At 33.5% G+C, this 13,051-nt stretch overlaps 1 protein-coding gene across 1 annotated transcript in view; it reads left to right on the top strand.

The window, feature by feature from the left end:
* Window positions 1–13,051, top strand: part of CCDC73 (coiled-coil domain containing 73) — a 54,635-nt gene that overhangs the window by 28,162 nt on the left and 13,422 nt on the right. Inside the window, exons 9-13 of the mRNA XM_068685087.1 lie at window positions 3,526–3,654; window positions 4,010–4,069; window positions 6,216–6,320; window positions 10,865–10,975; window positions 12,868–12,999. Of these exons, the coding sequence (XP_068541188.1) occupies window positions 3,526–3,654; window positions 4,010–4,069; window positions 6,216–6,320; window positions 10,865–10,975; window positions 12,868–12,999 (537 nt within the window). The remainder of the gene's footprint in view (window positions 1–3,525; window positions 3,655–4,009; window positions 4,070–6,215; window positions 6,321–10,864; window positions 10,976–12,867; window positions 13,000–13,051) is intronic.

Genomic DNA, 13,051 nt, shown 5'->3' with positions numbered 1-13,051 from the left:
TGACTCGCTGTCTGAACAAAAAGTGAAGGCTTGTTTAGTTGTAATTACAGATCTGTAGATGAAGGTTCTGTGTAGTAGAATGACGGGTATTTTTCCATGAGAGGTAGAATACCTGTGAAAATACAATTTAAAATTAATAATATAAAAAAAATTACAGTCCATTTTTCAGTACTTCCTATTTCAACAGTTTATAAATTTCAGCTTATAAAACACTTTTAGAAAGTGAAGTAGTGGCATAGTGTATTCCTGACACATATCTGTAATGGCACTGTATAGTTAGCACAACTTCCATTTGTGAAGGGCTGTGGGCTCTGTCTTTTGGGTCAGTCTGTAAGTGAAGACAAAGAAAATGCTTGGACCCACTAAGAATTGCCCTGAGCTAGTTTCATTTCATTGCAGTTCCCTTTCCCTTAGCCTTACCATTGCAGTAGTGATCTTAAAGCAGTAAGGTGTTTTCTCTTGTTGGGGAATGTATCTTGTAGAGCTGAGGGGACCTACAAGAGATATAAAGCAATGAGAAAACTTTGATATTTAGAATAGTTTTGAAGAGGAATTACTAGGCTATCTTCAATTGCTACAAAGCTGAAAGAAGTTGCCATATCTGCAGCACAAGTTGTGACGTCTTATGCAACTGGTTTTATCTGCCTTGGCGACTTGACTGACCTCTAATAAATCTAAAAACTTGTGAGCCGTTAGCTCTTACCACAGCCCCTACTGTAACTTGGACTAGAATGATCTCTCACATTTGTTCTTAATGGGAATATGAATTAGTGAATCCAACATTTATGGAAAAAAGTAAACTAATCTCCAATATTAATACAATTACACTTATGTGATGGGGGTATTAAGTACAACTGGAAAACCTGATTTACATTGAGGTCCATTCTGCAGATGTTTAGGCTTCTGGAATTTGTGGAAAGAAATATTTGGAGAGGTGGTAGTTTGCTCTTGACATTGTGTGCTTACTAGTCCAGTTCTGATATCTTGGCTTAATTTCCTTTTTAGGAAACACTTTTGTTTTTATAACTTGAACACTTAGATATTCAACCTGGTAGGTTGTTGTTTTTTTTTCAAACACTTTGAAAGTGCTTGCAAGAAAATCAATAGAATGAAACAAACCTTTAAAAAACATCTATGCTGCTCAAGGCCTGAGAGATTACCAGGGTTGCTCTGATCTTGGAAGAGAGCAAAAAGATGTGCTTGTTATGTTGCATAAACTTTAAGTTTGTATATGCTATTGGTACTGTCTTGGAAGCAGTTACATCTGCCTGTAATGGCTCTTTTTCCAGTCCTATACTACCACTTCATGCTGGCATATGTGATTGTGTGGCCCTGAGAAAGAGTAGAATTATTATTAGTAGTAGTACTAGTAGTAGTAGTAGTAAAATTTAGTTTTCATCAATGCAAAAAAGGGAGTGACTTTTAGCTTAGATCAATTAGCAAAAGGAAAGAAAAACGTATTTAAGGAACAGGGCTGTTTCTTTTGTGTGACTTCTGACTTCTGCTGCTGGCTTAAACTGTTTCTGAAACCACATCCCTGAGTGTTGACTGCTAGCAACACATCAAAGGAATAGGTTTAAAGTCTTATTGTCCTTTCCTAACTGATGAAATTATTTTCCAGATTTTATTTAATTTCAGAGTACAAGAAATATATATATGCATTAAAAATAATTTATATTATTTTTACAGTTATGTAGCTTGTGCTTTCACTCATCATGGTAATCTTTCTCATTACTCTTGGTAATTTGGTTTGTGTTGGTTCTTTTTGTATGTTGTTTTCTGCCCACAGCATTGGTAGATTTGCAGATGTGGGTTTGATTCCAGATGTATTTATACACATCCACCTGCTATATACACAGAAGAAAATGTAGTTATCTTTTTTCTTTTCTTTTTTTTTTTTTTTTTACTTTTTCTCTTTCACTTTAAGGACATAATTTACTTAGTATGGCACATTCTTTTCCCCAACAAAATAAATAGTAAGACTTTTCTGTACACAGTATACTCAGAATTTGGCAAAATTCAGATACATCAGATACATCAGATCCATGGCAGGATTATGCACCTACTTGTGTAACACACAACCTATCTACCAATAACCTAATTCTTTGTAAAAGACTAGTGTAATGCACCTTTTCATGTTTACAGAGTTAAAAACAAAACAAACAAACAAAAAAACACCACAACTTGCACCACCTTCTGTTTCTTAAATACAAGATTACTGCTTGCATATTTTATTAGGGCCTTCTAGTAAAAATAGTACAACTAAAAGATGTTTTCATATCAAAGAATATCACATTTCTAAAGCATTGCTGTCTTTGAGTTTTATAATTGATACTGCAATTACACTTTGTCCTAGCTAGATCACTTCAGATTTATGGCTAAAATACATGAGAAATAAAGCCTCTAGCAAACAAAATGATTTATTTAAATGTAGTATCTGTACTTGTATTTTCCATGTAACTTTGTGAATTTCAGCTACATAATCTTCCCTTTCTTTTGGTACTGTTATATGATTTTGTCCAGAACAGTTAAACCATTGGGCTGTGATAAGATGGAATTCCAGTTTTGTGAAGAAAAGTTAAACAGACCAAACTTAGTTGTTAGATAAAACTATTACCATTCTGAATGCTTGGTTCACCACTATGGCATCATGAAGAATTCTTGATACTATCTGTGAACAGCATTCATAACCTCTGCTATTTGTCTGAGTAAACGTCAGAGCACTCAAGGAGAGAGCGATATTAAACAGACTACCTTGTACCAGAATGGGAGGGGTGGGGGAGAATAGGGCACAATATTTATGACTCCAGGAACTATAAGTTGTAATTTAATGAGATCAAAGCATTTGCTGTTTATTTGCTTCACTAGGAGCTTGGAATAAACTGGTTGGAAAACAGATAGCACCCCTCTCCCCTCAAAAAGCAGGATATTTAAAAGATTATGAAGACTATAAAATCAAACACATATTTTAGATGGAAAATCATGTTGTAGAAGTTTCTAATATAAAATTAATTTAGCATTCTCCTGAGATTAAGTAATTAATGTTTCAGGAAAAGCAAAGATCCTCCAAATTTATAGCCAGTTCCTGTTTTTACCAGATAGTCACTGTTCTTTTTTTTTTCCCCCTCCTGATTCTCAGGAACATAGTAGTTATAATAGGCACTTTATTCCTATTGTATATTTCAGTGTAAGAGGCTTTACCAATATCAGCTTAATGCTCACTTCTAATGTACTTCTAGGAAGAGAAAGTATCAAAATATGGAAGTACCAGAAATGCCTCAAACAGTAATATAATTAGCACAATAACATTTTTCATAAGAAAATAAACTTTCAGCCACATTTGACAAGTTCAAAGTTTAGGAAGTAAGTCTTAGAAATTTTGGTTCCTCAATTTAATTTATTCTTCTGTTTCCATACATTATTTAAAAGTAGGGCATGACTTAGGATAGTTTAAAAGATTTGTCTTTGTTTTGAATTGCAATGCCTATACTGGATGAACTATTTATACGTGTTTCCTGTGTTAAGGAACTGAAGAAAGTAACTACAGACTTGATAAGGTCCAAGGTCACATCTCAGTACAGGGTGGGAGAAGAAAACATCAATCTTGCACCAAAGGAAAAACAGTTTCAAGAACTGCAACAAAAAATCAGAATGGTATTTTGGAGTTTAAACAAATTAATTTTTTGGTTAATGTGTTCTGTTCTTCATTTATAAAACATCATGGCAAGGATCTCTGTGGCGCGTACATCTCAGTGATTCCTTTCTACTACCTGCATATACCGTGTACCAAAATTATTTCCAGAACTACCTTTCCTAGGGAAGTAAATACACTGAATAGAAATACAAATTTATAAATAAATAAAAATTTAGACATTGCAATATAATACAGTTTTTAAAATAGAGTCATGATGATTCACAATACCCTATTAATACAATATTTATATATATATATACAGTAATTTTAAATGCCTTTTATAGTGCTTCATGTTCCTTTTTTCCTTTTTTGAAGGAGGAAGCAATTAGTAAAAAAGTTAGAGAAGAAAACACTCAAATTAAAGGAGAAAAGCTGGTGAGTTGTTAATATAACGTTATTCAAAATTAAGAATAGAGGTGCTATATATTTAAGATTCTTAAACGATCTCACTAAGCTATTAAAAAAATAAATTCACTTGTTTACTTTTCTGAAGTATTTCATTAATAACACAAATGGGGTTTTACTCCTCAATTTTAGAAGATGAATTAGCAAAATGAAATATGTTCTTTGACACCTTGTTCCAGGTCTTCTGTCTTTGAGTTCAGATTGGAGAAATTTGGTACACCCATTAAAATAAGTTATCTATCTGTTTAGTCCAAATAAGCAATAAGGTTTGCATGATATTCTTGCTACTGTGCCACACCTTACATAGATGATGATAGGATTATCTTCCGTCTCAAACTTAGTTATTTGCTCTGTTCCTGAGCAAATCCTGTTATTCAAGATAGATACGTGGAGTCAAGTAACAAACACGTGGCACAAAAATTGTGTTTCCTGTAATAATATCATAATGTACTGGTTTGCAAACATTAAACATAAAAAGGGCTTTTTTTTTCTTATACAGTTACAGAATTCTCATTCTGAAGCTCATTAAGTGAACACATTGGAGAAATTTTAACCTTGTTCTAAGGCAAGGACAAAAGCAGTAGCTTGCTTGTATACTCACTGAGCACTCATCAAAGGATAATCCAGCAGTACTCTTACAATTTTTAAAAGTTTGTTTGCATTTTGAATTCACTTTTTTAAAAATACTTGACAATAAACATAGAAAACAACAAGAGATGTACTCAGTCTTAATGACTTTAACTGTCTCCATTCCATCCATATTTTCATCTGCAGCGTAGTGAATGGTAGCACCAATGGATTGTAAATCTACACCACCTTAACTCATTGGATGGCTGTTTTCTTATAAATTACTCTTCTTGAAGTAGCAATATTGTCTATAGTCATTTAGTCATATCCGTTCTGTTTAACTCAAAGGTTTTTGTCATGAACAGTGTCCTTCTAAAAAAAAAAAAAAAAAAAAAAAAAAAAAAAAAAGATCTTTTCCTGCAGGACAGCTGAAATTTTAATACCCCAACTTTGTATTTGACCAACTTAGTCCATTTGAAATTAAGTTACCGCAATGAATTAACATGCTAGTCTTTCACTTTTGACATCTAGGTTTAAAATACAGAAGGAATAATTGCAAGTCCATGTTTGTAACAGAAATAACAGAACCATGACACATTACTTGTAATGATTCTTTGGTTTAGTCTGAACACTGAAAGAAAGTGTTAATTGCATGTCAAGACTGTAGTGTTCATTAGTACAACTCAGTGCGAAGTTCAAGTAGTATCATCTCACATGGAATTTAAACTGAGATTATTATTCCTTCGGAGTAGTGAATGCTTAATGGGTTACAGACAGACAAAGAACCCCGTGTTATAATGACCAGAAGAGTCTTGTTGGAATCACTGAGGCCAATAAATATGAAGCTGAGAATTTGGCCCTGAAGTTTCCCAAAAGGGGGAAAAAAAAAAAAGGTATCAGATTAGTTGTTAATTCTAAAAAGTTTACCCATTATAAAACAATTGATGAAGGTACATCAAAAAATCAGATTGTGACAGCAAAATCTGATGCATATGCATCATGGCATTATATGGTGCAAAGCTAATGTGTGTTAGTTCCAATCTATTAGGATTTAATTTGAGATTCAGAATAACGTCACGTAATGGTGATCCATTAATGCTAGTGATTACTTGTCTTTCATAATTTCTCTGGATTTTCCATTATTTTCCAGAACTGTAATATGGTACCATAAAATTATTCTGCTAGATTAATTGAACTCACAGAGGGGTAAGATTTGATGCACATTGTTCTGATTTGCACTGAATTATTTTAAAAATATCAGTGAATTGTTCATTTTAATTATAAGAAAAAATCTCTGATAAAGAATAGTCTATTATAGTCTCCCAGGAAAAAGCCTGAAAGAGCCTAGAGGAGGTCTGGTTCTTCCTACAAGCCCTTCCCAAATGTTGATGTTGGTTGTAATAGGAAATACATTCTAACATACATTATTTTGTATACCACTGACAGAAAAAAAAAAATAAATGCTGAGTGTCAGACATAAATTAACTAATGTTTAAACTTCAGAAACAAAATGTAATTCAATATATCCTGATTTGTTTGTATTAACAAGGAAATTCTCAGCTCTCTACAACGTGTGCAGGAGCTGCTTCAGCGAATAACCCAAACGAATATTAGAATGGAAAGTGAATTAAATGCACTGAAAGAAGAATATCAGGTCAGATTTTTCTTGATTAGACAAGCTGCTACTATCTGTTATGTATTTTTTAAGTCTAGGGCTGTTAAAGACATCTGTGTGCTTTTCAGAACTTTTGACCTCACTTCCATTGCTCCCTCAGCTCCTTAACTGTCAGCATGAACCTTGAAATGCAGTCTTATGGTTTCCCTCTTTGAGTTCTCCCCCTAAAGTAAATCATGGTTGCCACTCCAATCAACTGTTTCTGGAGGGTAAAAGCAGAATGTTTCTATGGTTGCTTTCAAGTATTTTGAAATCAAATGATTTTATGACTTGATTCTTTTAATTCATTTGTATATAGGTATAAATTTCTTGTTCCCGAAAAGTACTTCAAATTTTTGGACTTCAGAGCCATTGCTTGTCCTCAATTTTGTTAGAGCAAAGAGCCTAACCAAGAATATTCCCTAGTCATTTTTTACTGTGTTGTCTGTCATATTTATGCGAAGGGTGGTAAGTAATCATGGGATTGCAGTGTTCTTCTTTGAGATTGTAAATAAAATAAAGAAAATTAACAGCTTGGATTTTAAATTATACTACCAGTCAGACTGGCACTGAAGATTAAGGTCATTATCTTTTTTCTTCAGATATTCCATGCAGAGTTCAGCTACAACTATTAATGGGATGATTAATAATTATCCAGTGTATTTATTATAATTTATACAATTGCAACCATTCTATTCTTTGCTTCGCCTTTAAGGCAAAGGTTTTGAACTAGCATCTCAGTTTCAAATTAAGCTTTCTATGTGCATATATACTTTTGTTTCTAAGTAAATGCTTCTAACGCTAAATTGAAATTAATTTGCTTCACGTAAGTCTTAAACTTGTCTTTTTATAGGTGTAAGCAGTTTGCCTTCTGCCACAATTAAGTATGTGAACTTTGCATTTTGACTGAACAAGTAAATTTATAGATGAGTCTAGGTTCCTGCATTTAGTCCAGAGTGTTGGCTTTTCATGACTTCAGATTCTTTGATCTGACTGCTCTAGAGCCAAGAAGAGATGTTTCTCAGCCCGGAGAATAGTCCCACTAGTTCATCATGAATCTTCAGCATTCTCCAATTCATTTTTCATATAATTTGCTTTACTAGAAGGTTTAAACGTGACAAGGCAGAGTTTAAGGTTACTGAAAGGTTAGTGTTAGGTTAGTTTCTTGGCACACTTTAAACTTTTGACCACGATCAATTGAGGCAATTCTGCAGGCAAGGAACTGTTAAAAGTAGCATGCTTTTTAGTAAACTGTTGTTTACATGTTGGCTTATCAGCAAAAACAGTGAAATATCTGGGTTAGTTGCTATTCATATGACACTTTTTTTGTTAGTGAGAAGATAATGTGCATTTTATTTTAAGTTGATTAAAATGAATTTGCAAAGAAAAGCAGAGGCTTGAGATAACTGGTTTGTAACCTTACCAATGATGATTTTCATAATAGGGGGGCCCTTGAGGAATCTCAAGTGAATCTTATGTGTTCTGGTTCTTTCCAGATGAACTTTGGCAATTATTTTGATTTGTCAAAAGAATATCTGTCTCTATTTAATTGGTCACCATGAAATATTGTTGCTTTTTACAGCTACTGGTTTTGCTGACAGTTTGAGACAATTACCAGGATGTTAGCTGCTTATTTTGCCTTGGCATTTTTAAAGCAAGAAATGGAACTTATTTATAAGGAGCTTACTATTTGAATGCTCTACCCACTTTACTGTTGATTTGAGAGCTATTGCTTTTGTTTTTACTGATTCTAGAATCTTAATATGATGAGTAGGTTGTGCAGATCACATTTTATTCCTATGCTATATCCTACATTCCTGTCACATTTATGAATCTTGGAGTCATTGTACAGTACTATGGAAATATTTTTTTCTTTTACTCACAAAAATAATTCTACTTAGTTTTTGGGCTTGAGATGACTGAATACTTGCAAAATAACATTCAAGTAAGGTCATATTGGCCTTTCTCATTTATCTGTGGATACACAGTGCTAGGATACAAGAGTATCTAATAGTGCAGAAAAGCAAGCTAAAGTTTCTTAGTGAATGACTATATATGAGAATGCAACAAATTCGGGTATTCTCCTCTATGCAATTGTCTTTAACATATATTATTCTATTCATCAGCTACTCCCAAGATTTCTTCTTTATATAGTCTGGAATAAATAGGCAACTGATATTTCTTCCTATCTAAATAATAGATTATTTGATCAAATGGAAGAAGAAAGCTTACACTGCAAACTATCTCAACACAGAAACAACTGTGTTCTATCTATTTGTGTAACGTATTATCAAAGGAAATGTACCTACTAGGGATGGGCTTGCTTCTGTTAGTCTTCTTTGCAACCGAACAGAAAGCAGAGCTTGTCTAGGAAGGGGTGGTGTGAAGGTCTTTTGATGATACATGTTCTTGAATCACAGGACTGATACATACGTAAATTTCAGTTCGACTAATTCCACAAGTCACATGTAAACCCAGTGAGGATTTAACTAAGATGATCTTGCTGACTTTGGCATAGGCAAGTTCGGCTTTGCAAAAGTGCTGGGGCAGTGTGTATGTGCAGTAAGGATCCATCCACCAGTCATTCCGACATCTCATTTTTTCAGGATTACTTAGCATTCTCACTACTGAATACTTTCACTCAGTATCCCTCCAAATCAGGAAATTTCCCCTTCTTGGTCTCCAAAGCAAGAATATTCTTATTATATTGATTGATTAATGTGTTTATAATGGATTTGGCTTTATTTTGTACTGCACATCTGTCTCCATAAATTTCAAACTTCAGTGCTGTAACAACACTGTATTATAGAGATGATGAGGATGCTATGTTTAATTTCGGAAGATGCATTTTATCTGTTGATATTCTACTAAGGGTCTTACAGTGTTTACTAAGTGTTTACAGTTAGTTAATGTTAACCCTACACCTACAGGTGTTATTCTGATGTCCATACTGCTTCTAATTACGTCTGTGATGATTATAATAAAGTACTTTGGACAGTTTATTTTGGAACTATTGTTATTTCAAAAATGTTTCAGTAGGATAGGGTTAACTGAGAGGGCCCAATATTGGGTAGGTATCTTAGTGAGTTCTTATGTTAAACTGGCAAAGCTAAGGTTTGCTTTGGGAGTGGAGATTTTCAAGGAAAGTTTAGGTGAGGCAGCAACTCTTCTTTTTTTTCAGTCAGGTACTTTAATTTACTACTTGTTTTGTTGTAAGAACTATGCTGTGAAGAACCGTTGCATTCCACCTCAGAGGAGGTTGAATTTGAGCCACATTTATCTTGAAGGATTAAAGAATCCTTTATTTAGAGAAGTAGAGGAGGTTCATCAAAGAAAGGAGATCTTAGACTCCTGGTTTGTAGAACTGTATGAAAGGTGCTACATCTGTGTGCGATTATACAGACAATGTATTGTTGAATTGTCTCACCCTTTTAATTACATAATCTGTTGGAGAAAATTCATTACATTATTATGAACGTCGTTTTCCTTGTGTATAAAAATGCAAGGTAGTCTGCATTTTCCTAGTGTTATACCTGTAAAATATGTTTATATTAATAGAATAGATTAATTCAAATAAGCATTTTTAAATTGTTGGCAAGTGAATCAAGAAGTAGACCCACTTTCAGTTGAAAGGTTAAGTAAAAAGGAATTGCTTTAGAGTAATGCCCTCATATCTTAACATTTTTCATGTGGACTTTCAAAAAAGCTCAGCAGAGTCATAAATATATAGCTGGTCATATAGCTACATACAGTAATGTTTACATTATCAAATATATGCGTCATCTAAATAGTAGGTAATGGATGCAGTAAGTCCTTTATCTTTCATATTGTTTGCTATAAAAGTGTAGTAGGATAAAAATTCCAACAATACCTGAGGTGTGTCAGAAGTTACTGTTGATTTACACAAGTGCTTTAATTTGGCACAGTAAAGCTGAAACATTTAAACAAAAAATATTGTGAGTACAATTAAGATGGTATAAAAACTTTATATTATTGTTATTTTAACACACACTTATTCTGTTTCAGTGACGTAATATAAATTAAAGGATAATCAGATATTGGAACATGAAGTGTTTATTATATAGCTGTTTTAGAGTTAGAAGCTTACACCATTTGTAGGCTAGGTTAATAAACAAATTAGGAAGAAAAAGTGATCAGAAAAATATTGTCTTTGGCTATACAGTAGTTTTTTCCCTAAGTACTTTCTTTAAGGTCTAGATTGTGCTACATTTCACATTTCTCATCCCTGGACTTTATATTACTTTTTCAGCACATTAAAACTTATGCAGTGAAACTGAATAATGGCAAGTGTTTTTATACCCTTTTATAGCCATTTCTTTTTTCATAACCTCCCCCTGTTTCCTGTTAGCTAAACTATAAGCACCTTTCTGTTAATTTATGAAAATTATTGTTGAGATAGCACATTATCACTGATCTGTATGGCACTTTCAGCATGTTAGAAGCAAAGGTCCAAGCAACATAAAACACATCAAAATTCATTAATGTGGTATTGATTATTTTTTGGATAATTAATTTTATTGCAGACCCTTGAAAGAGATAATGAGCTGCAAAGGGAGAAGGCAAAGGAAAATGAAGAAAAGTTCCTTAATCTTCAGAATGAGCATGAGAAAGCACTGAGAACTTGGAAAAAAGATGTAGGTTTATTAAATTAAATGTTATAGTATTAAAAGATTTTTGAAGTAGCCATCAAGCATTTCAGGTAATTCCTAAAAGCCAAGAAAATATTGTAGAAATACTACAATAATAAATAAATAAATAAATAAATAAAACAATTCCTTTTCTAATAATGCAGACTCATGTAGAAATTAATATTTAGGAGAAATGGTGCTTTCTGTGCTATGAAAGTGCAGCGAAGTTCTATGAAGCAAGAGTCCCAGGGTATTATTTGTTGTCCTGAATTAAAAATATTCCAGAATTACACAATTACTATTACCTAGACACAGAAGCTGTTATGACTTACATGGATTGAATTTTGTATATTTTTCAGAATAATTTTATACACAGTTCATTCAGAGAGTACCAGCACTTCTAGGCTGGTATTCTAGGTACACTCTTGTACCCTGAAAAAAACTATTGGTGGTAAACTGTTATATCCTCTGGTGAGGAAAGGAGGGAAAACAAACAAAAAACAACAACATAGGTTGATTAAAGTGGCACATACTGAAGGTAATTCTGAAGGACTGTATGCCCAGAGACTTGGGGAGTGGGCAAAATGCAATCTCCAACTGAATCGGGTAGAGACGCTGAAGGCTTGCATTGAAGTGGGGGGTCCTCATTTGAAAGGAATTATTTAACAAGGACTGTGGAGTGAAAGGAGATTAAAAAAGGTAAAACCCTGTATATTCTCTCAGTGAATTCACCTCTGCATACACCTAAACAATAGTTTGTCTTCAACATTTGGCATCTTTTCTATGCTTTCATTATTTTTAAATACTTCAGTAATTGCTAACTATTTAAGAATGAGGTATTTTAGCTGTAAAAATGGTGTGCAATAATAAATGTATGTGCACAAGTGAGTAATACTTCTTCAATAAGACACGGTCTGCTTTGTGTGTGGAAATTAGATTCTATCAGCATGTGTTTAATAGCCTCTTTTGTCTTCTACATACTTGGCATCTATTGCCAAAAGGGATTTGAAATTGGTGGACTGATTGTATCAGCAAGGCTGTGGGGAAATCTTAGGCCTGTTGTCCTAACTCCTTGAGCGCAACCACTATGGACATGACTATGGGCTTGAGACTACAAAATACCTGCACTGTCCTGACGCTCGCTGCTCTGAGGAGAAAAGATTCCATCTTACTAATTTCTTGCAGAAGCTTATACCCTAGGTTCTTGTATAGACATGGAAATTGGCCCTGTTTATTTCTCAGAAAAGTTTCTATATTCTCTTTAGAAGATACCTCCGCACCCCAAATCTTTTTACTGTGACTAACTAGAAATTTGGACTTTTAATTTCATAAAGCCTAGCATCATGATGGATAACATTAACATTACACACTCTTCTGAAAATATTTGCTAATGAAATGAAGGTATTTCTGTAAAGTTGCCTTTTTTTTTTTTTTTCCTTTACAGACTGTCTTTTTGACCATACTTCTTGTTCTAAGTAGAAAAATGTGATTGTTACACACTCACTGAAGAAGCATTGGTTACTTGAGGCTATTTACAGAAGTAGTTCTGCGCAAATTACTTATTATAGTTCCTTGAAAATGTAGATAGAGAATGAATACTTACTAGCATGTTTATCTTTGAGCAGAAAAAAAAGTTATAAATACAAATCCTACCTTTTTGAGAGTTACAACCTGAAGTAAATGAACAAAGCCCAAATAAAACATATATATATATATATAAAAGATGATGATATGATTAAAATCTTGGTGTGAATGAAAAGTTTCAAAATTGTTTTATTTTGTGCATTCCTCAGCATCTATACATTCTTCTAAGTTGTTGATACTGGTGTAACATGCCATTTTTCATATTTGAACATGCAGAAAAGATCTATGCATGTGTGTTTTCTGCTTTGTTATAGGAGGAAAATATGAGAAGAGAGATAGCCGCTATAAAAAATGAGCTGAATTCCCTTAAGGGGGCTCAAGGACATCTTGAAGATTATCCTCCTCCTCTGGGAAACCAGTATGCTGAGCAAGTGGAAAGTCCGCAGGTAAGTGTATCTAACTGCTGCAGTACTTTGCATTTCTTCCTAAAAATAAATA

The sequence above is a fragment of the Anas acuta genome, chromosome 5, assembly GCF_963932015.1.
Source record: "Anas acuta chromosome 5, bAnaAcu1.1, whole genome shotgun sequence".
Classification (NCBI taxonomy): domain Eukaryota; kingdom Metazoa; phylum Chordata; class Aves; order Anseriformes; family Anatidae; genus Anas; species Anas acuta.
Note: the sequence above shows the minus strand (reverse complement) of the source record. Positions and strands in the feature narration are given on the sequence as shown.